This window comes from Exophiala mesophila (assembly GCF_000836275.1).
Source record: "Exophiala mesophila strain CBS 40295 unplaced genomic scaffold supercont1.3, whole genome shotgun sequence".
Taxonomy (NCBI): Eukaryota; Fungi; Ascomycota; class Eurotiomycetes; order Chaetothyriales; family Herpotrichiellaceae; genus Exophiala; species Exophiala mesophila.
The window spans coordinates 2808325-2835733 of NW_015622506.1; the positions used below are offsets into that span (position 1 = coordinate 2808325).

The window sequence follows — 27409 nt, forward strand, 5'->3', positions numbered from 1 at the left end:
GGGAGAAAGGGTGAACCTGAAGAGATTGCGGCATTTGTGGCCTTCTTGTTGGGCGATGAAAGTCGCTTCATTACTGGTGCTGTTTACCCCATCGACGGTGGTTGGAGCGCTTGAATGTAGATAAAAATCACCATGTTGCCGTCTTACCGTATCTCAGGCCAAGGAACGGCACAGAATTTACCACACGTAGCAGCTGGGAGGATTCGGCACTTCCCAAAGATGTCGGTACTAGGCATAGAGATGCAGTCGTAGGATTTGTTATTACGATTGCCGACCTAAGAGGCGAATTCGGCGACAGATTCGCAGTGAGCCCAGCATTACATCCATACACTATTACATAGAAAGAGTTTCACAGTGGGGCTTAGGAGCGGCACAGGTCGAGTGCATGGTCTTGATCTCTGAATGATATGTACTGCACCATTCAAGAGTCCTCTCATCACTTCTCACGGTCATCTCTGTCCAAAAGAATGATTTGAGCTGTTACATAGCATTGACATTCGTTGGCACCTTTCCAATGGCAGGCTCCTCTTTCTCATCGTCCTCAATGCCCGAGGGTTCCAAACTATGGGTAAGGTCCATCATTATTTACAGCCATATATCTCGTTCAAGCCATCAATTTGCAATATGTCAAGGCTCACGAGTAAAGTGCCCAGCAGAACGAGCCTTGGGCGTCCACAACCAAAAGATCAACTATCTGACTAAATCAACTAGGTTCTCGATCTAGGAAATCTCAACACAGACACGTCAGGCATTCTAGCAGGCTCCAACACACGGCCATACAATGCGCCCATCCAAGCGCCGAACCGTCGCGACCTGACAATGATTGCTGCTCTCATCTATCACCCGGATGTGGGTCTGATTCTATACGACACTGGTTCTGCCGAGGATGTGATTGCGAATTGGGACAAGCATGTCGTCGAGTGTACCCCGCGAACATGGCAAAAAGAAGTCCACGGTCTTGCAGAGGCCATTCATGCCAGCGGAGCCGGCAAAATCGGCGATGTTAAAGCTATTGTCATGAGTCATTTGCACATGGACCATGCTGGCGGTCTGGAGAACTTTTTCGACACGCGTGAGTGAGCCTGATTGAAACATAACCCTCCTGTATAATGTAGCTGATCTCTCCGTAGCCGTTGAGATCTGGTGCCACGAGGCCGAGCTGAAGAATGCCTTCTGGACTTGCGCCACTGGGATAGAGAGAACTCTGTATCTCCCAGAATATCTCCAGTTGAAGCGCCTAAACTGGAAGACCTTCAACACAGACACTTTCGAGATCTGGCGCGGTGTCACTCTGCACCGGTGTTCTGGTCATACCGAGGGCTCCATTATCATGGAGCTGCAGCTCCCTGTTACAGGCACTATTGTCATGACTGGAGACATGTTCCATGTCAAAGAGAACTATGAACTTGGCTGGCCCCACGGCAGCTTGATGCGAGATTTCAATCATTGGCATCGCAACAGGACCCTTGTGAGGCAACTAGTGGCTAGAAAGAAAGCGAAGGTCTTGTTGGGACATGATCCTGAGTATTTTGCGACTTTCCCGCGGAGTCCCTTGTACCATGAATGACTGATGCACTAGTCGTCATAGATAATGCCGATTGTTTCAAAGAGGATCCGGAGCTCTTGCAGTACTATAGATGTGAATTAATGATGAAGTTCAAGTCAGAAAGCGAGGACATGACATCTGGTTCCAAGTCGAGGAAATTCCATGGCGTCAATTCGGGAACCAGATCAGACTGTCTTGGGAGGTCTTGTGGCATGAAAGCACTGCCGTTGAAGTCGTGGATGTCCATCAAGGATGACTCTTGTTCTCCATCGTAGTTGCCATTGACCTGTCCGTTGCTCATACCAGCCAATCCAGCCGAATAGGCAAAAGGAACGGAGTCAACGCCCATGTCAGGTTGTGAGCTGGCTGGGTAGGGGGCAGTAGTTTCACCTGCAGTAAGATTGCTTTGCGACAGGTGAGAGGAGTCTGCCAGCGTGATAGAGTGATTGACAGATCTCTCGGGGTTGCAAAGCGACTTATCGCCCATAACTTGTTGAATGACACGAAGGATCCATCCAGCTACTGACCAGGACTGTTCACATTCGCTGAGACCCAGCATGCAAGAGCGTGCTCGTAGTTCCACGACCTTTTTTGTGACAGCCTTCTGCGATCTTCGCATCACAATGTAATGAACAGATAGTGCCGCGAAAAGGCTTGCGATGCTGCGAACAATGGAATAAGCCACAAGGAGGTACGATCGTAGCCTCGCTGAGCCCAAGGGCTTGCGAAAGGCCAGGGAGGAAACTTACACATGTAGTTGAACGTGGGGCAATCTGTCCGACGCAAGCAGGTCTTCAATTAATCGCGAAATCTTATTCGCTGCCGCTAATATCTCCCAGTCGTGGCTTTGCTCTTTTAGCGGTCCAGGAGTAGCAAGAAATGGGCGATACAGTAAGATGACACAGCCACTATAAAGACATTAGAAACCCGAAAATCTGGTGGGAAAGGAAACAGCTAACTTGTACGCATGGTGCAACATGTTGGCCCAAAAGGCGGATAGCGTCATTGGGGCAGATTCTTGGTATATCATATCGATTGGGAGCTGAGATTCCCATGATCGAAGTGCCTCAGCCAAAGCCGAAAGACTTAAGCCGACTTTCTTGACGGAGAATGTGCTCTTGAGAACTTGCCCCGCTGTCCATCTTATGTCAGAGTGGTCTTCGTCGAAGTAGTAGACATCGAAACCTTACATATTATCGCCAATTTGCTCATTTCAATGAAGTAAAGAATTTGGGCTGGAGATCCATCTTCGGAAGCTGCATCCTTGGGCTGGGTGTCTTGGAAGTCAGACGTGTCTGGGAGTTCGACATCGCAATCATCGTCACATATGTGCATGGGACGCCCAAGGGCAGCCGAAAGATGGCGATCGCGAATCTGAAAGCTTTTAGATGACTGTTTCTCCGTCCCATTCCCGAAGTCTTACATAAAGAGACCACCAGATCCGCTTCCACAGGCTTCTGTTGCGAGGGCTGAGGTTTGAGCACTTAGTTCTTTGTAAAGTCAGCGAGTCATGTTTGAGTTGTAACTGGATTGTGTTGACCAACGTTCTATGCATGCCCCTCGCTTGTGCAAACCTGATGGAACAACCAAGCCAATGCCAGGTATCTTTCTGGTCTAGAAGGCCGCCCCACCAGAAGCTCATCAAAAACAATGCTTGTATCAAGGTGACAGTATTGGATTCATTGTTGCTGTTGTAGATCTTCTCGGCTCGGCGGGAAAAGGTCAGCTTGGCCTGGTGCTTTGAGGACCACCCTGAGGATAGGATGACCTTCTCCTCGCAATGAGAAGCCGCCACCAGGTAAACACCCTGCAATAGTAGAGGTGATGCATTGTCATTCTCGAGAGATGCGAGGAATTCGCCCTTGTCGAGTATGGGAAACGCAGGATGGCATACGTCAAAGTAAGTCTGCACCAGGGCATCATGGGTTTGTCTTGCCAAAGTGTATTGGTTGGAGCCATTGCTGGGATCGTGTTCAGGGCCGCGAACGCTTGCACGACCATCGTGAGGGGATTCGTCATCTTTATTGTTTCCGAGTGGTGGCATTGGGAAGTGCATCTGGCTGGAATTTGGAAGACTCTTGTGGCCAACAGGCCATGACTCTTTGATAATGTAAGCAAGATTGAAAGGCTCCGACATGTAGACGTCGGTGGTTCCGACCTTGCTGGGTGTACAGGAATTCGATTCTGCTAATTTGGCCCACAGAGTTTCCGAACCTTGTGTAGTCTCTGAGATGACATGATCGCCATCCGTTGAGCAGGTACTGGCCTGTCTAGATTGTGACGGATATAACGACTGGACCGAAGGCTGTCCAGTTCTAGACATGGAACAGTCAGCTTCCTTTGTCTTCTTAATCTAGTTGGATATATCCGCACCTCACCTTGGCCTTCTTCTCGATCAAAATACATCGTTTGCCAGCAGCCTGACAGTTTGAGCAAGGATTGCCGGCAGTGGCATCGCATCGGACACGACGGGCATGGCATGTTCTACAAGCGATTTTCCGGCGGCGTGGCTGCGAGGAAGCTCGTTGTGACTCTGCTGAGGTTGATGCTGACATTGATTCGCGGTTGACACTGCTGTTCATTTTGCATTCTTGATCTAGACGTTGAGACGCGAGGGAAGTCTTGAAAGGGAGATGAGGGGGAACAGTTAAACCTGGGGAACGGGATGGGGGTGGGGAACTTCCAAGTTCTTAAGGAACAACACGCAGACAATATCGGAATTACGGAACTACTATACTGGGTCACTTAAGCACATCGCCAAAGGCCGGTGGCAATATATCCAATGCAAAGGAGCATCGTAGCAATATTTATGATTCTATCTATCTCAATCAAAGACGTGACTTGACATGCTGCGGCTGCCATATCTGGAGACCTTCTTTTCGCCCAGGTCCGAAAAAGTCCTGGGTCACTTTCGCCTTTGAGATCTTGCCTAGTGGAGTTTTGGGCATTTGCTGCACGACACGGAGGACGGTAGGCAGCTTATATCGTGCCAACTTATGGCTCAAATCTTTACGGAGTCTGTCAATGCTCAATTTCACGTCCTTGAAGCCATGTTAGTACTTCACTCAAAGGTTTAGGATAGGCTTAACAAGGCATTGAACATACCTTCTTCAATACTATCGCGGCAGCAACACGCTGTCCGAACTCTTCATCGTCCATGCCAACTACAATAGCCTCATCAACATAATCTTGGTCCAGGATTTCTCTTTCCACATCTAGGGCAGAAATCTTGTAGCCACCAGATTTCAGAACTATGCTTGTTAACGCGAACGGTCTTTGCTTGGTTCACAGCTTTGAAGCAACGTACTGTCTGTGGACATGCGCCCCAGTATGAAATAGTGTTCCCCTTCAACCCGTGCAAGATCTCCAGTTCGAAAATAGCCGTCATTATCGAGGGCTTTGCGTGTAGCATCAGGATTATACAAGTACCTATATTGATAAGTCAGTGATGAGTTTTAGAACCAACATGGTCGCAGTCTCACTCTGACAGCATGTCAGGTCGTCTAACCATAATCTCTCCTTCTGGATAGCTGGACAGCTTCATATCCACACCAGGAGCCGTTCTTCCGGCTGAACCCTATTGACATTGTCAGACTAGGAGGTTTCTCACGGGGTCAGAATGGTTAAGAAGACTAACAATAGGAACCGCGGAGTTGTTCTTGAGCGGTATCGAGAAAACAATACCAATCTCGGAAGCACCATACCGCTCGATCAGTCGTTTACCTGTCAACAACTTCCATTCATCACGGAGCCGAGCGTTGGGCGATGATGTTCCGCATAAAAAGCCCTTGAATCTTGCGGCTGCTCCTTTGTACGACTCCACCAGCGATTTTTCCTTGATTTCGAAGTTCCGTTTGTATGTAGCGACAAGCCGACTGTATATTGTTGGAACTCCTGAGAAATAGGTGACATCTCCCCGAGCCCATCGTTCCCATGTCTTGACAGCATCGAATTTGTGGTGAAATTCAACGCACCCACCGGCTGTGATAAAGGGCAGGAAAGTCACCAGAATGCCCGTTGCATGATGCACAGGGAGGCAATGCATGATGACATCGGTAGCCTCAATGCTGTAAAGATCGATCACATTCTGAACCCCTATCCCAAGTGTCCGCCGTCTTAACACAGCTCCTTTTGGTGGGCCACTGGTGCCTGAGGTGAAGATCACTAGGCCAGCACGGCTTTCATCCGGCGGTTGCTGTGATGATATGATGATAGTACTCAGAGGAATGAGTGGTTGCAAGATGTAATCCTTCAGACACAAGTAGTAGAGGTCGATGTCGTGTTTCTCCTTCATATACAATCTCAAGTCTCTGACTTTTCCGACACAATCGTGATGTACGAGAAGAAACGCGATCCGGGCCTTTTGCACAAAGTAGCTTAACTCCTGTTGAGGATATGCTGTACCTGCCCTCTCCATTAGCTCTGAGGATTGGAATTCTAAGGTTGCTCACTAAGTGGGACACACACTGCGCCCAACGCCAAAGTAGCCAAGAAGCCGACCGCGAATTGACATCCTCCAGGCGCGAGCAGACCGATACTGACATCAGATTCTTCATGGTCTGTTCTATCAAGGCTGAAGGCAGGATTGCCATGGATATCGTTTCGAAGATTTACAACACCTGTTAGTAATTGATGATGAGTCATGGAGATGCTGGCGTCGACATCTCGTACGCAGACGGTGTTTCGCAAATGAGCATGGTTAACAAGTCTGTTGAAGATGGGAAGGTTGGGTAGCGCTGCTGGATCCCAACGACTCGGCGTGAAATCTTGTAAGCCTTTGTTCTGGTCCATGATGCTTCAATATCAGATCGATCCAACGAGCGTTGTAGAGAGCCATCACTCGAGGACTACCTACGACAATATCTCCTTCTTTGCATTCACTTTAATCCTCAATTGCATTGCATCCTGGACGGAAAAGACTCTGAGTGGCCGCCATCAAATGTCCCAGCCTCCGCAGTGGGTATGACGAGCCATGTATCTCGGCCCCAAAGCATTTTCGCCGAATTAGAAAGAAAATGCGAGTCGGCTCTAGGAATTCTGAGAATCTGCAGGTCCATGCAGGTTGTTTTTCGGCATGGTGTTCTGCCTAGGTCTACAGCCATCAACTTAGGCTAAGAGAATAGTCATTGAAGGTATTTGTGTTGATCATCTGTAGTGACTGTGTTTCCAAGGCACTTGGAAATTGCACAGGGGGATCAAATCTGGTAGAATTTCGCCAAACTACGAAAATATAGTCTCTTAAAGTAACACTTCACTACTTCAATATTGTCGATAGCCCTCTTCTGGGTTATCAAAGTACCAGGCAACGTCTTTGTCTGGTGCTTCCCTCGTCGAAAATCCATTACCTAGATACTGGAACCTGTTGTTTGAGAAATAGGTGTAATCATAGTCTTCATATCTCGGGTCATCAAGCATATGGAACCAGTGAATGCGGCTTCCAGGATGAAGAGCCGTGATAGGTCCGTCGATGGTGCCGTTCTTAAACCAGCTACGGCACTTAGTTGACCAAGCAGTTCGCTCCATGAAGATAGGGGTATGTTCATTGAAGTCTCTCACAGCTCTTGCTTGTGGCGCAAGTGATTTGATATTCTGTGTTTGGACCTTCTTCAGGACGTTGATGATATACTTTGTGGCATGTTCGAGAATGGGAATGACCGAACCATGTCCGATGGGAGCATTAGGGCCCAAAAACACTAAGCATGTATGTTAGTCCGCCAACACGATAACTTTGCGAGGTAGATAACATACTGAAATAATTTGGGAAGTTCTCAGCAGCTAGTGAAAGGTATGCCTCCGGCTTTTCTGCCCACTGGTCGCTCAAAGAGTGCTTATTCCGGCCAATGAGAGGAAACCGGGGACAGAATGAGATATCAAACCCTGTCGCGCAGACGAAGATGTCAACTTTGAGTACTTCACCAGTTTTGAGCACGATGCCTTCTGGGACGACTTCTTGGATCTCGTCTGTCACGACGCGCACGTTCGGGCTGGTCAAGGCCTCGAGATATCCGTTTCCTGGCGTCGGGCGGCGGCACCCAACAGCAAAATCTGGAATCAGCTTTTCCAGCAGTTCTTTGTTGTTCCTCAATTTCAAGGCCATCTCATTCTCTGAATATCTTCGTGCCTCAGCCTGCTCTGGCGTGTCCTTCATAAGCTAGATGAAGATCAGCCAAATTTCTCTGCTTACCCATCTATGTCGACTTACCAGTGGGAAACGCCGATTAAGTTCGTTTTCAACTTCTTTCCGATACTTCATGTAGACGTCTTGCTGTTCCCGGAACTGACGTTTCTGGTCTTCAGAGACTATATGGAGGGTATCAGCAATCAGGCAAGTTGTGAGGGAGCACAGGAGCCCTACATTCAAAATTTGCACCGCCTGGACCTGCTTTGCTCTGCGCAAACCCAGCGGTAATCCATGTCGGAGATCTAATGAACGTGACAATGTCCTTCACAACTTCGAACAGATCAGCATTGAGAAACAAATCTCTTTCTAAGACAAGCTAACCTGGTAGTATTGCAGGAACAATTTGAACGCCCGAGGATCCACAGCCCAGTACTGCGACAGTCTTGTTGGTGAAATCAACCCCTGATTGCCATGAAGCACTGTGCATCAGAGGACCACTGAAAGAATGAAGACCGGGGATGTCGGGCCATTTCCAATTACTGAGACATGGTCAGTCAGGTTGCCTCCCTTCTCTGCGTAGAACTTACTTCAAGATCCCCGAACCATTGATCAAAAAGTGGCACCAATCGTCGAACTCATTACCTGTTTCGAGATCTTTGACATTTAGTCTCCAGACGCAATCTTCCTCTTCCCAAATGGCCCCAGTTATGATATGCTTCAGTTTGATGTATCGGTAGAGGCTATATTTCTTTGCAACACCTTGAAAATATTGCAAGATCTCGGGCTGTGGCGAGTAGCTAGACAGTGTTAGACTTTATAGATCGTTTTAACAGTATGTGAGACTTACAACTTGCTCCATTCAGGGTTTGGCTCCCAAGTAAACTGGTAATTGTGAGACGGAAGATCGCACGTACATCCAGGATATCTGTGACATAATCAGCGAAGTATTTCGACTGCTAAGACTTGCATACTTGTTTTCAAACCAGGTACCTCCCACATCTGCATTCTTCTCGTATATGACGAGGTCGACATTCTCCATTTGAAGCTCGACATGGCGTGCAAAATTCAAACCAGCAGCACCGGCTCCAATGGTGACGACTTTAAGCTGCCGTGGTGTCCCCAAAGGCTGTTCCGTAACCGTATAGTGACCATCAGCAGGATGTGACACTCCTGTCCTGGCGATCATGCTGGGCTCTTCTGTGGGTGTTTACTACCTGCTAGACAAGAACTGTAGATTCGTTTTCGAAGCTCACCATTGAGTCATTCGACCTATAGTATACTTAAGCGTTTGGCCCTCACAGAGGAGAATCAATGAGATGTGCATTTATCAAAGTACATGATCTGCCCCGCTCTATTTCGGCGGACTCAGGCCCAGAATATTTCAGGTCGGGCTACTGGACGGCTTTCTATGGCTATTTTCGTATCAACAGGAATGGCACAACATGATTCACAAAGGTCGTCTTGTCCACAGAGGTGTGTGTTAATGAGTGGCGAGTCCCGTGCGCCGCAACTGGTAGCCGATATGTCTCGGCGAAACCACTGAAAAGCAGGCCCTCGGCCCCATGGGGAAACTGAAGTGGGTCTACCAGATGATCTCGCCGAACAGGTTCAATTCTGGAGATAGTTCGAATCACGCCATGACCATACGCATACAGGATCAAACAGGATCGACTTAGGTGTCGGAATATGCGTCAGCGCTTGTAATGTAATGTCCTGCCGGCGAAGGTACCGCGACTGTTAATCTGGATCTCGTGATTATGTCAATCATGAACAACACAATGGATACTTCGACAGCGTTTATTGGCACCTGTTGATACTGGCATTATTATTAATTTCAATTCGAATCCATCATTCACTTTCTAATTTCAAAGCTAGCGAGTCTCAATGTCGAGTCCAGATTTTGTCAAACATCTACGGCCAGCGGTGCCAGGCAATCCAATCTTGGAGTCAGAGCGGTCTAAGTCAACGTTGAATGTGGCAGGTTTATCAAAGACGATCTATGGTGAAGACTACCTTGTGCGTCAAGCGCACATTCTCCAGCTCATAGAGTCCAATCCATTGTTCAACAAGTCTCAGCAATTGAATCTCTCCCGAATCGACAGGTTCAAGCTGATATTGCTCCGGGCAAAGACGCTTCGTCGGATGACTTTGGAGCACAAATGGTCCGAAGATGATTTCAAAATGGCAGAATATCTGGTTGATGACATCCATCCATATGTCTTGCATAATGGCATGTTCACTGTGACTGTCAGAGAACAAGGCTCTGATGCGCAACGAGCAAAATGGATGCCTCTCATCGAAAAGTGGGAGATCACAGGATGTTACGCACAAACCGAGTTAGGTCACGGCAGCAATGTACGCGGCCTCGAGACAGTGGCGACTTATGATCCAAAAACAAAGGAATTTGTCCTGCATAGTCCAACACTCACGGCGAGCAAATGGTGGAATGGAGGCATGGGTAAGCTCGCAACGCACGCCATCGTTGTCGCACAGCTGCTCGTTCCCAGAGGCAGTGACTTTCAATACTGTGGCGTTTTACCGTTCTTTGTCCAGATACGGAATACTCGGACGAGACAGCCCTTGCCAGGTATCGTGGTGGGTGACATTGGTCCAAAATATGGTTATCCAGGAATGGACAATGGGTTCATGCTGTTTAACCAACACAGGTAACTCTTCATGACCTTGGCTTGCTCCCTATTAACGTGCCCCTATCTCACGCCTTGCAGGATACCATTTGAAGCACTCTTGTCAAGATACTCTCGCATCAACCCCAACACGAATCAATTCGAAGCCTCGCCGAATCCTTCTGTGGCATATGGTGCCATGACGTTTATCAGATATCTCATCATCATGCAAGCACGGACTTCACTAGCTAGAGCCGTCACGATTGCAATTAGATATACCTCAATACGACGTCAATTCAACAGAGAACAGCAGGGATTTAAGACGAAGAAGCATCATAATCTTCCATCCACCAACGAAGAATCAGCCGTTCTTGATTACTCGACTGTGCAAATTCGCCTTTTTCCCTTACTCGCCTCGGCCTTTGCCTTTCACTACAGCGCAAAGGCAATCCACGCACTATACCATCAGAACCGGCAGAATGTAGACGAGAGAGACGATTTCTCACTCCTTGCTGAACTGCATCTAGCCACTACAGGGCTGAAAAGCCTGTGCACGGATATAGCAGCAGGTGGAATCGAAACATGTCGACGAAGTCTTGGAGGCCATGGATTTGGCGGAGCGTCAGGGTTCATCAATTTGAACAATGATTATCTGTCTCGACCGACAGTTGAAGGAGATAACTGGATGATTACCCAACAGACAGCCAAAGCGCTAATCAAATTGGTCAAGACGGTGATTGAGTCGCCGTCAGAGGTACCTGATTTCCTCACTGCACAGAATCTGGTCAAGTACAAGAATTCAAAGATGGAGACCGTCAAGACCAACTTGTTGACCACGCCTGATGATATTGTGGCAGCGTTTGCTAGGCGAGCGGCCTATCTGGTATGTGGCTAGCTACGACACTCTACAACATTAGGACCCAAATTGACAATATCTTACAGTCCTTCAAAGCATATGAAAGCGCCGAGAAGGAAAAGAAACCTTGGGAATTTCTGTTACTCCAAATGCGTAAGCTCAGCGTCGGTAAGTCATGACCACCATCAAGGGAATGAAGCGACCTAACGGATGACAATGTCCTAGCACATACCCAATTCATTCTCGTACACAATTTTCTACAAGGCATCCACGCAGACTTCGGGACCTCACTTCAATCCAAGGAAGGAAAGGTATTTTTGAATCTATTTGAACTGTTCGGCCTGTACACCATCAGCAACGAACAACGAGACTTTGACTCTGCCGCGGGACTCGGGGGCGACCAGATTGATCAACTGGAGCCACGAATCCTGGCACTAATGCAAGAAATCCGGCCTCATGCGGTACGTCTGGTGGATGCATGGGCAATTCCCGATTTCCTTTTGGATAGGTATGTTATTTGAACCCTACCAGGATGCGCATTTTTTGACTGATATCTGCAATCTAGTGCCCTGGGTCGAGCAGACGGGCATGTCTATGAAGATCTGTACTACCGCGCCAGTTCATGTAATCCCATGAACGATCTGGCCATGAACCACGACTACCGATTCGATGAAGCTGAGCTTGGGAGTAATGATGGGATATCTATTCTCGCAAAACTCTAGCCCTAGATCCATAGCTGAACAGAATCCACTCATTCTCAACTCTGTAAGAGAATCTAAAGTTTGATACCAGCCGGCCGCGAAGTCATTCTCCCATGGACATGACTGATAAGTTTAAACTTGGAGACTGCATCACCGTAGAGTTCCTCGCGGATCAAAGTATAGACATTCTGTTTAGCCGTATGTGCCCATTTGCGAGCGATAGCTAGAGCCGCATCCAACATTTGATCGGGGCCAACAGCCTCATCGACTATACCGTCGTGTTGAGCCTGGGTGGCAGTGAACTTATGTGCCTGCATGAGCAGTTTGCGAGCGACATGGGGAGCAAGCTTGAGTCGTGGGAGAGCGCCGATGCCCTGGAAATGAAGACCAAGTATGAGGGGGGGCATGTAGAAGTATCCGCGTTGCGAGTTCATGACGCGGTAGTCATGGGCTAGCGCAAATAGACATGCACCGCCAATTGTATGGCCTGTGATCAGCGCGACGGTTGGGTATGGGAAGTCGAGAATCGTTGCGAGCATCTATTCCGGTGGTGAGGTTGACTTGTTAGCTTTTGTGGCCAGATCATCTCCAGACACGTGTCTATGCCTTCTCTCCCTCAACTTACAGGGAAGAATCCATCACTATTGGCATATGGATTTTCGTCTGCTTCATATAGATCAAGACCCTGTGTGGCATAACCTCGTTAGCGTCTTTCTCCTCGTGATTTCAGAGAACAAGACTCGGCGAACCCTACCGTGCACCAATATTTAGTATCGCTGCCTCGAGTGATGACGGCTCCCTCAGTGCTAGGACCGAGTTCGCGCTGGATTTCGTGAAAAGCTTCTGTGACCTCTCGACAGGCGGCTAGATTCAGTCGATTTTCAGGTGGGATGTTGAGTGTGATGATGAAGACACATCCTTGCCGGTCAATTGTGAGGCATTGAAACGATTTCATGGTAGATGTTGGTGTGTTTGGAGGGGCTGATTGAGTTCAATGCAATGGTACGAAGATGCTTCACTTTGTTGTATTCAGATGGTTGATCACGTCAAGGATACGAATCGTTTTGCGGTGCTCTGGGTGGCATTTCACTTTGTAGAACGACTTCGCTGCACAGGATCAAACCATGGGGACTATTTAGTCTGCCGAACATGGCTAATGGGATTTTGTCATGATTTGCGGTTCGCGGCATTGCCTTACCCGTTCTTATGATGGGTGGTAGACTAAAGGCTGCGGCGAGCACGGCGAGTATCATTTCGGCGAACTCAGCACCAATTGTACCATACAAAAGAGATGGAGGTGTGGACGTCGGCGGATTCACAAAAACTCATACTGCAATGATTACCTAACCATGGTGCAGTTAGGGGGGGAGGGACTAGGCCGAAAGAAGTAGTGAAATCTAGCCTCTTTAAATGATTGCACGTATCCTGGCAATGAGCAGTAAAGCAGCGACTAAATTGCCAGCAGTATTACAACCAGGATCGAGGGTTCAAAAGATTCATTGTCGTATCAAGCAATGGAGATGTGATATGAATCCAGTACAAAGCTAGTACCAATAATACCCAAGCTGCTGTCAAAGGGACTGGGGCTCCCACCCTTGCCTGAAGGCTGAGGGCCTATCTAGCCATGACAACACATCTGTCATCCTCCCACCGGCCAACGCCTTGCTCAAAAGTTCAAGATCAATGATTTGGTACCACTGCCGAGCATGCTGCACCCTCGAGATCAATACCTCACTGATGCCCAATCGCCCAATTCCTTGGAATGCGTCCCCTACCAGTTCCATGTCCGGCTGCTAGCGGTGAAAACAGGCGGTTTCCAATTCAATTTGGATGCATCAATCCTCCGGGCTCCCTTCAATTTCTCCTTGGCGATTCTCTTCTCTTGCCACTCGAGTAATTCATCTCGAACCACGATGATCCATGCGCCTTTGTGGTACCGTAGTAATTTCAACACCTCCAGTTGCTCGTGCACATCCTTTTCCGTCATAGCCGTTAGTGTCGCAATCTCGGAAATACTGGTTGAGAACTGTCCCCCAGATCCCGTGGAAAAGGAAAGGCTAGCATGCGGATGCAGGTGCTCACTCGTCGGCGTATGTGTTGCCGATCCTGGCGGTGGTAACCGATTTGGGTCTGACAGAAGCTCGATCAAGACTTCCTTCCAGTATTGTCGATAGCCGAGCAGTCCAAGATCCGAGAGAGGCTTCTCGGGCGAGCCCAACTTACCCTCACGTTTGCTGAGTTCGTACGAGAAGGCAATAAGTAATCGACCTAGACCCTGTCTTTGATACTGTGGAAGAGTCAGAATACATGCAACATTGTATCCCTCAGCCGACTCCTTTTCTTTACTGAAATAGCCCACCAGGTGACATCCGTGTTCGTCACGCGTGACCATGCAGTAGAACAGGAACGGGTCCACGTCGTAGTAGAGGGTTTTATGGTCCAGGAACAGCTTAGATAAGAGACACAGGTTTCGACACCAGGTCCTCTGTCTTCGGCCGTCCACTTCGAAGAAACTGACAAAGTCGTCACGGTAAATCTCATTGCCCGGCGGGTGTCGCAGCTCGCACTTCCTCCGATGTCGTTCAAACGCCTTTTTGCTCGAGAAGTAACTGAGACAGAATTCGTCGATGTAAACCAGGTCGACGTCGGTGAAGTCTTGTGGGTAGGGAGAAAAGTACCAGGGCTCGATAATGTGTTTGCCCATCTGAATCTTATTCAAATTTCGGACAAGATGAAGTTGAGCGTGGTGTTGGACCATACTGCCGCCTGTTCGGAGTTTCTCAATCTCTTCTTCGGGCTCCATGATGGGAGCAACCTTTTCTTCGGTTTTGGTGACGTCTTGCATCTCGACGTCGTTGTCGCCAGCAACAGTGGACGCCATCGGGGTGGACACGCCATCATCTCGACTTGGGACCGGTAAAGGAGTACCTTCCTGTGTGGTCATAAGACTAGCATCTCCATCGGGTAGGATGGCATCGTCTTCTTGATTCTCCTTCCCACCAGCTTTGCTTGGTATCGGCCGTTTTCTGTCATTGCCTGCCTTCGAAGACAGCAAGTCTGGCGTTGCGGAACCCGGTCTTGATTCGGTACGTGGACGTCCTGCTTTGTTGTTCGTAATGGCTTTAGAGGTTGCGGCTTTGGAAGGTTGTTTAGTTGTCACTGTTGTTTTCTTCTTCTCGGGCTTTTCTGGCGCCGGCCACTCAACTTCCTGTGTTAAATCGATACGATCTGCCGTCACCCACTCTGAGAAACTCATGTGTTAGTCGGACGTATTCACTTGTCTATCAGATGGACATCAGTTCCGATTGACTTACCATCGAGCCGCTTGTTGAACTCGACATAGTGTACACTGCATCTCCGTCAGACTCGGCGCCAAAGACAATCAAGTTTCCAGAACCACCCTAAAGACTTACTAGAAAGTCAAAGCCCCATTCCTTTGCTTGATTGACAGGATTTCAGCCTTTCTCGATTCTCCATTCTGTGGTTCTTAATGTCAGTTGGGAGCATGAAAAACTCAACGTGATGCTCATGTCACGTGACTGGTGTGAGAAAATTTAAGCTGGCGACGTGGTCGGGAAATACCTTTTCAACAAATGCCTTGACGCCGATTCTGCGATGAGATTATTAGTAGGCGGGCTTTGGAACGATGGAATCTGCATCATTGCTTCAGGATTACTCACTGTAGTTGCATCAGAGTCGCAAAGCTCTTGATCACGGGCTCAGGTGTCTCGTTGGACTCGTTGCCATGATCGCCGCCCACCATTGTGATGGGACGATCGATGCGACAACTTCTCTAGACGTAGATGAGTTATGGAGATGAAATGGTGATGTGGTGATGAAATGCAGATTTTGTGGTTGATGATGTGATGGGTCACGCCTGAAGAAACTGAAGTTGGGGATGGCTTGGCCTCTGGAAGCAGTGAGTTTTGGGGCAAATGTTAGGCTTTGAGTGACCAAATTCGGGCGTGACGGTCTGTGTTGCGGCTGCCTAGCCTCGCATGTGTCTGCGCTCCAGCAATCCAGCAATCCAGCAATCTTGGCCCCAACTGGTACGTGCAGATCAGTACGAGTAGTTCTTTGTTCAATGCTTCTTGTACTTGTGATATAGAATTATGATGCTCATGGCTTTCTAGCCACTCGTTGCACAACAAATATACTCCGCCTGAAGCTATGAAAATTAGGCGGGCTCGCAAAGGCCCGTCTCTTCATCCCATGTCGCTGAAAACGCCGTACAGACTGAGGAGAAACCAATTCATTCTCCCAAAGGCATACTCTCAACCTGATCTACTAGATTCCTCCAATTGCTCGCTTGTAATTCAGCATATTTAACTCGCTCTTGGCTCCATTCCTGATGAAGCCGAGTGATGGCGTATATTGTGCTCTGGAAGGTGACAATTTCATCTCGGACACACTCTTTGATGAAGACGCCTCGAGCATACTGTTGAACAATACTCTCTTTGTCCGACATGATACTGCTTTCGACCTTTTCCATTTCGCCGGGTTTGACAAGGTTCGGAGGTTTCTGTCGAAGTTGCTGCAGCTTATTCTCTGAAGCTTCAATCCGTCTTTCCAGTTGAGGGATGTTGTCACGGGAATAGCGATCTCTGCGATCAAACATATCGCGCATCGACACGAAATTGTCACGAAGCGCCTTGAGATCTTCGAGGATGCCGGTATCCCACCCCTTGGCTTCATCCTCGAGAAGTGTTTGCGAGTTTGAAAGATGCTTGGCCGTGGCGTGAATGCCTTCATTCAGCAAAGGCACGTCGTTGTTGTCGATTGCGAAGGTATCGTGGCTGCTCTCAGCGACAGCGTTCAGTGCCTGACTGAACTTGGCATTATCAGACGCGAGCCCTTCATTACGTCTCACAAGACGTTCCAACAAGACGCAGAGATTGATATAGATCTCGGACGACCGTTTCACACCCACACGCACTTGGTCGAAAAGGTCCGGGAGATTCGAGGGCAGGCTGTCTTCTAAGGTTGGGGGCAAGGATTTGCCGGTGAACTCCTCCTGAACGGAGATGGTTGCCTGTTTTCTCCAAACAGATAATTCCTGGTGATCAAGTCAGCCTCCGAGCGGGGTCTAAACGATTGATGTGCAGCGTACCGTAGGCACAGTCAAGAACATGACCACCAAAGTCTCCTGGCTCAGGACTGGATGCTGAACAAGGCTGTTGGCGAATCTGACGAGACCACGCCTTCGCTTTTCAAGGAAGGTGCTTGCATCAGCTGCAAGGTGAGTACCATTCACTGTAAGTCGCATCAGTTATGAAAAGCTAACTCCAGAAGAGTGCATACCTTGGACACGCTTTGGGGGCAGTAGTGGTAGCCTTCGGAAAGGGTACCGCTTTTGTAGGCAATCCAACAGCCATACGAAGTCGCTATAGCGCCTTACGACGCTGCTACCTCTTCTGATCGTCTTGACTTCATAATTGTGATGCTGAAAGAGGAATATGCCTTCTTTTTCGGGCAACATGGTTACAACAACCGACTCGCCAGTGCCGGGAGGGATGGTAAGACTCTGGGAAGCAGAGCCGGATTGGCGGTGACCAGGCGTGTCTGGTTGTTGGCCGTCGTTTGGATCACCAAACCCTCCCCCCAGGGTTGGTTGTTCAGAGAAGCCACCGGAATTGCCATTGAAGGTGTTCCAGCCAGATCCAACGCCAGCAGACGAGTTATCGTGGGAAGAACCAGTGTTGGTACTTGGACTGCTACCTCCAGTGGTGAAATTGCTTGTCGTGCGCACAATGCCGTTCGACGCGCTCTTATCGACGTTAACGGGAATGCCGTTCGAGGGCATGGTGTGGGCAGCTGCGGAGGGCGGAGGGTCTCGAAGATTTGAAGGGCTTGCCCAGGGGTCCGACGTGGGATCGCCACCGAAGGAATCTTGACGGGGCTTTGGTTTTGCCGGGGTTGGTCGTGCCTGTGGAGGGGGAGGAGCAGGAGGTTGACTATGGGACTGCAGTTTATCGATGTAATCTATCCGTGGATGAGGCAATTCTGTCGAATGTCAGTCAGGATGGGCAGAATACAAGCTGTGATGGATACTAACTTCTTCTCCTCTCATCAACGCTGTCAAGAGTGAGGTCTTCACCCTCCTGGCCGAGACCGATGAGGGCAAGGAGCACGTTGAACTCGCTCCTGCCAACCCCATTTGCGCTTTCCTGGCCACCAGGAACGACAAAGTTGAGTATCTTCTGTTGCTCTTGCGCACTGAGGCCACTACTGGCAAGTACGTTCTTGATTCCAGTCAACCCAATACCCACCCCAGTGCGTTCATTGGCATTGATAACGGCGTCGTAGGCATCAACATAGCTATCTGGGACATCGGTCGCAGGGAGGAGGTTCTTCACGAGATTCTGGCGAGCATTCTTCTTTGGGGTGGGCATGGACCAGGGCGAATCGCCGCCGTCATCTGCGAATAAGGACGAGTTGGTGGCAGGCCTTGATGGTTCTTCGCCGAACAGGGACTTGGAGTTGATCGGGGTGGATTCAGTGGGCGACGATCCAAAGAGCGACATGATGGGCTGTTACACCCCAGTGCTGAGGGTTCGAAATAGAGAAGCCGGGGTCGGATAAGGCCTGGTAACTAGGGTCGCGACATGCGCGTAGTAGCAAAGGTATGAATCATATATCTCGGGCCAAAGACATGGCCATGAGATGGAGATGGAACGAGGAGTTTGCTTGAAGCCACCAGGGATGATAATGTGATGAAGGTTGGAAGCGGCGCTATCTCCAACTTGGCCGGAGCTGCGTTGCGTCTGTGTCTGCGGCTGCGTCAGGACTCTGACTCTGGAGGGATTTGGGGGCTGACAGGGTCCTTGGGCGTCTTGGCTTGGGACTTTGAGGTCCGCGATCGCCCTTAAACCTCACGATAGGTCTGGGACCACAGAGGGTATTAGTCCTAATTTAGCGATCACTTGACAAAGCTTTCCCCAGAATTCTCTGCCAGATGCCTACTGTGCACGTGTCTCGATGCCTAAGTGGTGCTTAAAGCCCCTACACATGTGCCCGAGGCTTGACAGAGACCCATCGACCCTCCCACGCAATCATTAATGCCCGCACGGCCCTAACATCATGGATGTCACCATGTGCATCATTTGTTCGATCATTTGTAGACAGAAAATTCAAAACATAGAATGAATGGCTTCGTCTGCATCATCTCATATCATTTCGTATGGAACTGAATCAATATCTAGCAGAGCCATAGAAGTGTGGTGTCTAAGAAGTTCAACCAGATCCTCGAGTAGCCATAGTCTAACAACCCTATACCTTGATCGTAAAATCTTTATGGCTCCATTTGGTGGTCAACTTCTTCTGAGCCCTCTTATGTTGGACATTCGCTTTTCGTGTTTCCAACTTTCCATTCACCAACAAGTTCCGGAAGCGGTCGCTCAACAGGTTGCCCTCAGGCTTGAGTCGGCGCAGAGACTCCTGTAATTCATCCGGCAACACCAATTCCAAAGGCTTCTCTAGTATTGTGGTGTTGCCCAGTCTCCGCCGCCTTAGTACTCGATCATCACCATCGTCTGCCTCCTGCTGTGCTGCGAGGACGTCACTCAGTTCCTGATTTTCGCCTTGTTTGATCAGAGCCATAATCATCTCCTCCGTCTGTTTCTGTTTATCACCCATTCGCTTTTCGTGTTTGGCGAGTTGCTCAGCCAGCTTCCGTCGCTTGATTTTGTTTCTCTGCGATATTGTCTTTCTCTGCGGACGTTTCTTTCTCAGTGCTTGAGCCTCATCGTCCTCGGTCTCAAAACCTTCCCAGGCACTTTCATCTTCAGCAGTGTTCGTTTCGGGCAACGCGGCCAGTGCAGCCACTCTTGCCTCCCGTTCCGCAGCAGCTTGGGCTTTCTCTAATCGGAGACGCTCTGCGTTGACTTCTTTCTCACCTTCCTTGGTGATGAGTTCGTCCCAATCTTCGTATGCGGGATTGTAACTCGTGCCTGCGTCAGGTTGTGGGACAGGTTGAACGGGCCTCCCACTGGCAGTCAGTGCGATGGGTGGCCTGCTTAAAGTACGAGGAGCCACCTTGGCTCGTGGCTTAGGAATAAGGTCGCTTGAAGGCGCCTGAGCTGCCTGGTCTGATGCTGGTGCGTCCCACAGATCGAAGCCAGAGACATCTTCCTCGATGTTGTCCGTGTTTAACCTCGAGGTGACATTGAGACCGGCTTTGAGTCGCTGCACTTCCTTTTTACTGACCCAATCAGGTTTCTGTCTCTTGCTAGAGGGCTCGATAACACCGTCCGTGACTCCTGAGGAGTGTCTTTTGCGTGAGTCCACTGCAGGTACCGCCGACCGTCTTGACAGAATCTCGTCCACCTTCAAAGGCTTGTGTAGTTTGTACTTCTTCTTGATATCTTCTGAACCTTTGGTGTCAAGAGCGAACAACTCTTCAGACGGTCTCTCTGCTATTGGCCCGCCCTGAATGATTTCTTCTCGGAGTTGGTCGAGGCCTTGTTGGACTTGGGTGATGTCGACATTTTTGCGCCATGCCTTTTTCCCTTTCCTTGATGGCTGCTTATGCTGCTGAGGTGGACCGGTGGATGAAGCCATGGTATTGCCAAAAGGGACCTCGTAATGGGCCTATACGAACAAATTGGTACCGCAGTTGGCTGAGGTTATCGCAATGTCAAAAAAGTTCATTTGGAGAAATAATTTATTGCGGGCTGTACATAGCCACGCAATAGTCCACCGTAGGCATATTATCACGTGACCATAGACCTTCTACGGCGCTTCAGTAGTCTAGGACCGCCAAACCTTTATCTGAACTTGTCCCGGCCACCCCAGGGAACACCAACGAGGAAAGATGTATCACTGACGATACGAGTATTGTTCATACTAATGAAGCTTAGGGGTCATGCGCTCTCGAGAAGAGCCTCAATGCAGCAACTCGAGAAGCCATCTATGTCATCGTGGTACGCATCCTACTATTTCGTGTGGATCTAGTGTTCGCATCCTCGAGAGAACTGATGATCCAGGTTTTGTCATCGATGAAAGATAGGTAACTCCGCCGGACCGACTGTGAACCTGTGCTTATGATTGCAACGTAAGCCTCCAATTGTGACTGTTGCATATAATGAGGATTCTGGACGCATTATTGCGTCTGTCCTGTCTGTACAGCATCGTTGACTTGCACAGTCCGTCTATTCAAGGTTTATTTACTTCATCGATTCCTACTCCAAAATGACTTCAAAGGGAATCGAAATCGGCAATCTCAACGAATCCGCGAAAGTCATCCCGACGGACAAGCCCTATATACTGACCAACATGATGAGATTCCACGAAACAGCACAATATGCGCCAGACTTCCCGGGCAAGGCGCAACTTTCGGGTCGCGAAGCATACCTCATTTACAAAGACGCATTCCTGGCACGAGCCGCGGAACTTGGTATCACTGCGGTCGAGTTCGTCTTCCTGGGTCAAGCACATACAAACCTGGCACTTGGACCACACCATGGGGAGAGCTGGGACTTGATTCTGCTAGTCAGGTTCCAGAACTTTGCTGCATTTCGAACCGTTCTTGAAGATAAGGTCTACCTCAACGAAATCACCCCTCATCGGCTAGCTGCAATGCAAGATTTCAGATCTTTTGCTGTCACAGAGTTGAGTGGATTTTGAAACGGGAATCAACCTCCACAGCATAACATGTTGGTAAACGACCCTGCGCTCCGGGAATTGGCACTCGTACATTCTTACCGTCTCTCAGAGAACCGTGGAACAAATCTGAAACCAGATGGGAATGAATTAGCCAGACGAAACTCGGTAGCAGAGATCTCTGTTGAAGGGTGGTGAGAGTATATCGAATCCGGTGTGGCCGCGGTCCGTCGGCCGAGGCGTCCAATCATGGGCGAGGAAGCCTTGTTTTCTCATCCGGCAAGGCTGAGACCCTTTTTCTCAATCCATATGATTACACAACCACAACCCTAATACATCTTGCTCTAGTTACGAATGTATTGTAAAAGAACCATCAATTGTTGCAAGACTAATGTATGTAGAAACTCGAACAAAATTCCATGTTCCACATCTCCCCACAGATATTCCCATTCTCACCTCTCTATGTACCACGACAAGTCGTTGCTTGGATCCAGTTCGTATTGTGTAAACCCATTACCTAGAAAATCCCACTGGTTGTCTGACCAGAACTCGATCTCAAAGTCCTCTGGGCGAATCTCTTGTAGTAACTTGCGGAACAAGAGGGCGCTCCCAGCAAACCCGGCGACGACTCTTCCATTCTGGGTGTTTCGCTTGAACCAACTAGTACAACTATCCGTCCAAACAAGTTTATCGTGAATCTTATTACCTTTCTCAATCAACTGGTCAATAACGGGTGCCTTTGGGACGATAGATTTGATATTCTCGGTGGCGACTTTCTTCAACCACTTCAAAATATAGTCTGCAGTCCAGTTGATCGATTCGATCAAGGATCCATGTGTCGCAACAGCATTCGGACCGAGGAAGATGAAGTAGTTTGGCATATCGGCTGCTGCAAGCGAAATATATGCCCTCGGATCGATCTTCCATTGTTGGTCCAAGTCGACGCCATTTTTCCCAATCATGCGCCATTGAGGTCTCCATGACACGTCAAATCCGGTTGCGCAGGCGATGACGTCCACTTTGTATGACTGGCCATCTGCCGTAACCACTGAGTCTTCGGTCGCTCGCGTGACAGTGTTGAACACTAATTGAACATTTGGTTTGGAGAATGCCTCCAGATACCCCTCTGCAGGGGTGATTCGACGACAGCCCACTCCCCAGGTTGGTATAAGCTTGGAGCAGAGCTCTGGATCCCCGTGCAACTTTTCTGCCATCTGAAGACGTCCGCTTTCCGAGACTTTACGATTTTCGGGTGAGCCTTTCACAAACTATGCGTTGTTAGAGCTTCTGCTCATGAATGACTCACATGCCAGAACCTACCATTTTAAACATGGAATTGCTGCTATGAATGATCTTTCGTCGATACTCGCGGTGGAATGCCTTGTCTTCACAGAAGCGCTTTTTATCGTCTTCAGTGTATGCAGGGTTTGTCAAACCATCATCCCGGCCAAGGAGTTTCGAAGGGGTGACGTGAGAGTAGACGTAGTTGGGACTCCTTTGAAAACTAATCACCTTGGTATCCGGTAGATCAGCAACCTTGGGCACGATCTGCACACCGGACGACCCGTTGCCAATGACAGCGACAGTCTTTCCAGAACAGTCAAAGGTCTCGTCCCAGGCCGCCGAATGGCATTTGTAGCCCTTGAAGTCGGAGAGTCCTTGGATATTGGGCCATTTCCAGTTGCTGTGAAGTAAGTTGTTAGTATAGGGGGCAGTCAGGGGGTGTCTCGGACGTACTTGAGCACGCCCTGACCCGAGATCAGAAAATCTGCATATTCAATAAAAGTTCTGCCCTCGGTCTCTACTGTGATCTTCCACTGTCCAAGGTCTTCTTGCCAGACGGCTTCAACGACTTTGTGGTTAAGGTGGATATCTCGCTCAAGATCCCATTTCTTCGCTGTCTGCTTGATATAGGCGTGTATTTCCGGTCCAGTAGCATAGAAATGACTCCAGTCAGGGTTCGGATCGAATGGAAAGGCCTGGAGCTGTTAGACTTGTATACTGGGTCTGCAGGAAAGGACATACGTAGACGTGGGCAGGCACATCACATTGTACTCCTGGATAACGATTCACTAGCCAGGTGCCACCAATATCATCTCTTGATTCGAAGATCTTGTGTGTCACGAGGTCTTGGAACTCTGGATGTTCATGTTGGAGTTTATGAGCAAATATTAGGGCAGAAAATCCGGCTCCGACTGTCACAATCTTAAGCTTGCGATGTGGCTGGAACGCGGCCGGTTGATCAAGGGGATTTTTCCAAGTAGGCGAGGTCGCCGCTGGAGGCACTGGCAGTGCTGTGGCATCGCCCATACTGCGATGAAACGAACGAAGACAGAACTCTACAAAGAGCTTCAATGAGAGACTGAGAAATCGCGGTTGGGCTATTGGTGACTGAAGTGAACACAATCATAAGAGCCCTTTTGACTCTTCCCTTAACTTCATCTTTGACATATAATGTTTAGGGGCCGGGTGTGGCTTGTGGGAGTCTCTGCGGTAAATATTGGTTGGCCTTGGACGGGCGGCTCCCACAAGCGAGCTGCACGTCCACGGGCCGGGGATTGGACTGTGGATTGCAGTAAAAATCGGCTCAATCGACGACTTAGAACATATCCCAGTATTTCAGAAAGGGACTCGCATGCTGATAGCCCTCGTCGATGTTCTTAGTGTCAGTTCCGAGGATAGTGAAAGGCGTAAACTGATTGGTTAGATTTCTCATTTTGTCCAAGATGGGATCACTTCGAAGGCATCTGGCTGGTTGTAGTCGTAGTATGGCAGAGAGACTGTTTCAAAGGGCCAGAAGGCTTCCATGGCACTTTTAATATTCTCACGGATGGTTATTCAAGGTAACCTTGAGGGAAAGGTAGCATACGACCTACGTGTAGTGACCAGTCGTAAGAGAACTGGGCTCAAGAATCATGAATCTTGTGTGGTCACGTATCTGCAAGACGGTCAGTACAGCTTCATAGATTCTTACTTCTGAAGTTCATGGTTATGACAATCAGTTCCAAGCATGTTGTTTGAGTGGTGAGTAATTGAAAATGTGACAGAGGATCAGACGGATTTCTTCACGTGTCAGTTAGTCATCGGCGCCAAGATTTTCCGCTCCGGAGGCAGTTTGCTGCTTCTCATAATTTCAATCTGCGGCAACCTGGACGTCAAAGCGACCACCAAGTCAAATCTTTCTTCACACAGCCCTCCATACCGCCATCATGCCCGTCGTCAAGGGCGGCGTTTGGACGAACATTGAGGATGAAATCCTCAAGGCGTCAGTGTCCAAATATGGTCTGAACCAGTGGGCGCGGGTCTCATCGTTGCTTGCTCGCAAAACTCCCAAACAGTGCAAAGCCCGATGGAACGAATGGCTAGACCCAGGCATCCGCAAAATTGAATGGTCAAAGGAGGAGGATGAGAAGCTCTTACATCTTGCGAAACTTATGCCCACGCAATGGCGCACCATCGCTCCCATCGTCGGTCGAACCGCAACCCAATGTCTCGAACGATATCAAAAACTTCTCGATGAAGCCGAGGCGAGGGAAAACGATGAGCTCGGCCTTGGTGGCCCAGAAGGAGGCGAGACCTCAGCCCCTACAGGAGACCTGGTGAGGCGACTGCGTCCCGGCGAACTGGACCCTGATCCAGAGTCTAAACCTGCCAAACCCGACACGATTGACATGGATGAAGATGAGAAGGAAATGTTGAGCGAAGCCCGCGCTCGTCTAGCAAACACACAAGGAAAAAAGGCAAAGCGGAAAGCTCGTGAACGGCAGCTGGAGGAGTCCCGGCGGCTGGCTGTATTACAGAAGCGAAGAGAACTCAAGAATGCAGGCATCAATATCAAGATTTCGACGCGGAAGACCGGAGAGATGGACTACAATGCGGACATCCCATTCGAAAAGCAAGCAGCGGCTGGATTCTATGATACTCTAGAAGAGGAAGCCAAGAATGAGCGAGAGCGGGAGATGTTCGATCCTCGAAAACAACAGCTTGCCAGGAAGAGACAAGGGGATTCAGAGGATAGCCTTGACGCCAAGAGACAGAAGCAAGACAAGAACAAGCCCTCAGCAGCCATGAACGCGGCCGCAAAGGCTGGCCAGATGCAGCGCATTCGTGAGGCTGAGCAGCAAAGCAAACGAAGAGCATTAAACCTTCCTGCACCTCAAGTCAGCGAGGCAGAGTTGGAAGAAATTGTCAAGATGGGCATGTCAGGAGATCGGGCGATTAAGGCTGCTGGTGAAGACGACGAAGATGGTCGAGGCTTCATTCCCAATTATTCCAACACAGTTGGCGCAACTCCTATTCGCACCCCACGGGCGCCTCCACAAGAGGATCACATTGCCAACGAGATCAGAAACATTAGAGCGCTGACGGAAACACAATCGTCTCTACTGGGTGGAGAAAACACACCCTTGCACGAAGGTCCTGCGTCAACTGGCTTTGAGGGCATTGCCCCAAGAAGACATGACATGGTCACCCCTAATCCGATGGCTACTCCTTTCCGACAAGCTGGAGCTGGTGGTCCAAGTGCGACACCGCTCAGGACGCCTCGAGATAATCTCGTTTTGAACGAAAAGGGCGAGCGGCAGTTGGTTGCACAAACCCCACGAGATGTTCGCCTAGCAGAAAATGCCACCCGTCAGGCCCTTCGAGCAAAGCTAGCCTCGTTACCCAGACCCAAAGAGAATGAATGGGAACTGGAAGTGTTACCATCGGAGCAGGAAGAAGCCACAGCACAAGCACAACACGAGAGGGAAGACCAGGAGGAGATTGATCGACGCAAGCAGGCTGCAGCAGAGGCTGCCGCGGCGGCCGATTTCCAACGACAGACTCAGGTGTACAAGCGGTCGCTGCCCCGTCCCGTGATCGTCGACTACAACCGATTGGCAGCTGAAGCCATTTCGATCACGGACCCAATCCAGGCCTTGATCGCACAAGAGGCAATACTGCTCATGGCCAACGACGCCCGTAAATTCCCCTTACCAGGATCTCGTGTCACTGGCAAAGCAGGGGAAGTGGAAAAATTATCGGATGAGTTGCTAGCACAAGCACGTGCAGAACTTGCCGCTGAATCCAAAGAAGAAGAGCGTATGGCGTACGTCGACGCGGTACAAGCCCTACACAGCGCGGAAAACGAGGTCGGTGCTCTTCCCTCTCGAATCGAGATGATGACTGGACGAGACGAGCTGGCTCGAACATGCAAATCGGTTCAGGAAAATCTAGTCACCTCAGCCGAGAAAGGCAACGCGTTGGAGAAGAAACTCGCACTCCATCATGCCGGATATCTGTCACGACAGCGCACACTCAAGAACAAGGCATTATCGGTGTATGAGCAGATTGCGGAACAGCGGGCTGAGCTGGAAGGGTTCAGGTCACTGCAGGTGGGCGAGGAAGGTGGTCTGTTGATGCGGCTGGAACAACTACGCGATGAAGTCGGGTTCGTCAGCCGAAGAGAAAGAGAGGCTCAAGACGACTACAGGACCTTCAGGGATGAGTTGCAGGCGCTGGGTGCTGGTGCCATCAATGGACATGCTTGAAGTCCGAGCGAGGTGTTGATTACTCGGCCTCCAGTCCGGAAGCCCTGTTGGGTCATGTTGGGGTCATTGACCTGATTTGATCAGCGCGAGCTCGTTGGGGGGAAGAGAGAAGCTAGCGTATCTCTTGGTGTAAAAGTTGTATTCATCAATCACATGTCGATTGTACATACATCATGTAGGTGTATCTATTCAAGACCCACCTTTCACCTTATTGTGTTAGTTATGGTGGAGAATGGAATTTATAGACCCATGGATCGAATGATGCATGATTAAAACTTGTTTTTGTTGTGGATCAACTCTAAACATTACATTTAAGTATATGAATATTGTGATTGTTATTGTAAACATACAAGTATCGCCGACCTACCGACACGCTTTCTGAGATTCATCTGGTCCTCCAGTAAAAGCAAGCGAAGAGGACCCTGACAGA

At 49.3% G+C, this 27409-nt stretch overlaps 8 protein-coding genes across 9 annotated transcripts; 2 read left to right on the top strand and 6 right to left on the bottom strand.

Moving 5' to 3' along the window:
* Positions 1-4374: 4374 nt before the first annotated feature.
* On the bottom strand, positions 4375-6337 carry PV10_04598 (uncharacterized protein; the record flags this gene model as incomplete). Its single annotated transcript, XM_016369170.1, has 6 exons — positions 4375-4587; positions 4652-4797; positions 4854-4975; positions 5029-5123; positions 5184-5950; positions 5998-6337. 6 exons carry the CDS (start codon positions 6335-6337, stop codon positions 4375-4377), a joined length of 1683 nt encoding a protein of 560 aa, XP_016224958.1.
* A 5585-nt stretch (positions 6338-11922) lies between these two features.
* On the bottom strand, positions 11923-13101 carry PV10_04599 (uncharacterized protein; the record flags this gene model as incomplete). Its single annotated transcript, XM_016369171.1, has 4 exons — positions 11923-12387; positions 12474-12533; positions 12603-12829; positions 13047-13101. 4 exons carry the CDS (start codon positions 13099-13101, stop codon positions 11923-11925), a joined length of 807 nt encoding a protein of 268 aa, XP_016224959.1.
* A 232-nt stretch (positions 13102-13333) lies between these two features.
* PV10_04600 (uncharacterized protein) lies at positions 13334-15744 on the bottom strand. Its single transcript, XM_016369172.1, has 5 exons — positions 15529-15744; positions 15431-15458; positions 15262-15326; positions 15163-15197; positions 13334-15091 (listed from the first exon to the last, which is right to left on the bottom strand). Exons 1-5 carry the CDS (start codon positions 15609-15611, stop codon positions 13620-13622), a joined length of 1683 nt encoding a protein of 560 aa, XP_016224960.1. The 5' UTR covers positions 15612-15744; the 3' UTR covers positions 13334-13619.
* A 177-nt stretch (positions 15745-15921) lies between these two features.
* PV10_04601 (uncharacterized protein) lies at positions 15922-18601 on the bottom strand. The gene is made up of 4 exons (XM_016369173.1): positions 17904-18601; positions 17150-17851; positions 16959-17101; positions 15922-16904 (listed from the first exon to the last, which is right to left on the bottom strand). Exons 1-4 carry the CDS (start codon positions 18370-18372, stop codon positions 16101-16103), a joined length of 2118 nt encoding a protein of 705 aa, XP_016224961.1. The 5' UTR covers positions 18373-18601; the 3' UTR covers positions 15922-16100.
* A 456-nt stretch (positions 18602-19057) lies between these two features.
* Positions 19058-20462, bottom strand: PV10_04602 (uncharacterized protein). Its single transcript, XM_016369174.1, has one exon. It carries the CDS (start codon positions 20405-20407, stop codon positions 19118-19120), a length of 1290 nt encoding a protein of 429 aa, XP_016224962.1. The 5' UTR covers positions 20408-20462; the 3' UTR covers positions 19058-19117.
* Positions 20463-20669: 207 nt separating this feature from the next.
* PV10_04603 lies at positions 20670-21793 on the top strand. 2 transcript variants are annotated; one of them, XM_016369176.1, is made up of 4 exons: positions 20670-20769; positions 20833-20900; positions 20993-21505; positions 21561-21793. In XM_016369176.1, the coding sequence occupies exon 3, from the start codon at positions 21038-21040 to the stop codon at positions 21470-21472; it is 435 nt and encodes a 144-aa protein (XP_016224964.1). In that variant the 5' UTR covers positions 20670-20769; positions 20833-20900; positions 20993-21037; the 3' UTR covers positions 21473-21505; positions 21561-21793. The 2 variants fall into 2 exon arrangements, with proteins under 2 accessions (XP_016224964.1, XP_016224963.1); XM_016369175.1 differs by having other exon boundaries at positions 20993-21793.
* Positions 21794-21810: 17 nt separating this feature from the next.
* On the bottom strand, positions 21811-23758 carry PV10_04604 (uncharacterized protein; the record flags this gene model as incomplete). Its single annotated transcript, XM_016369177.1, has 4 exons — positions 21811-22716; positions 22769-23132; positions 23186-23427; positions 23474-23758. 4 exons carry the CDS (start codon positions 23756-23758, stop codon positions 21901-21903), a joined length of 1707 nt encoding a protein of 568 aa, XP_016224965.1. The 3' UTR covers positions 21811-21900.
* Positions 23759-24619: 861 nt separating this feature from the next.
* On the top strand, positions 24620-27107 carry PV10_04605 (uncharacterized protein). Its single transcript, XM_016369178.1, has one exon. It carries the CDS (start codon positions 24658-24660, stop codon positions 26977-26979), a length of 2322 nt encoding a protein of 773 aa, XP_016224966.1. The 5' UTR covers positions 24620-24657; the 3' UTR covers positions 26980-27107.
* The last annotated feature ends 302 nt before the right edge of the window (positions 27108-27409 follow it).

Coding starts and splice junctions, on each gene's coding strand:
- PV10_04600 (XM_016369172.1), bottom strand. CDS start 15,611: ATGGTGGGCGGCGATCATGGCAACGAGTCCAACGAGACACCTGAGCCC. Junction 15,459..15,528: donor GCGACTCTGATGCAACTACA/GTGAGTAATCCT, acceptor ATCTCATCGCAG/AATCGGCGTCAAGGCATTTG. Junction 15,198..15,261: donor AATGGGGCTTTGACTTTCTA/GTAAGTCTTTAG, acceptor ACGGAGATGCAG/TGTACACTATGTCGAGTTCA.
- PV10_04601 (XM_016369173.1), bottom strand. CDS start 18,372: ATGTCGCTCTTTGGATCGTCGCCCACTGAATCCACCCCGATCAACTCC. Junction 17,102..17,149: donor GCCCCCAAAGCGTGTCCAAG/GTATGCACTCTT, acceptor TGCGACTTACAG/TGAATGGTACTCACCTTGCA. Junction 16,905..16,958: donor TGTTCTTGACTGTGCCTACG/GTACGCTGCACA, acceptor CTTGATCACCAG/GAATTATCTGTTTGGAGAAA.
- PV10_04602 (XM_016369174.1), bottom strand. CDS start 20,407: ATGGCTTCATCCACCGGTCCACCTCAGCAGCATAAGCAGCCATCAAGG.
- PV10_04603 (XM_016369175.1), top strand. CDS start 21,038: ATGACTTCAAAGGGAATCGAAATCGGCAATCTCAACGAATCCGCGAAA.
- PV10_04605 (XM_016369178.1), top strand. CDS start 24,658: ATGCCCGTCGTCAAGGGCGGCGTTTGGACGAACATTGAGGATGAAATC.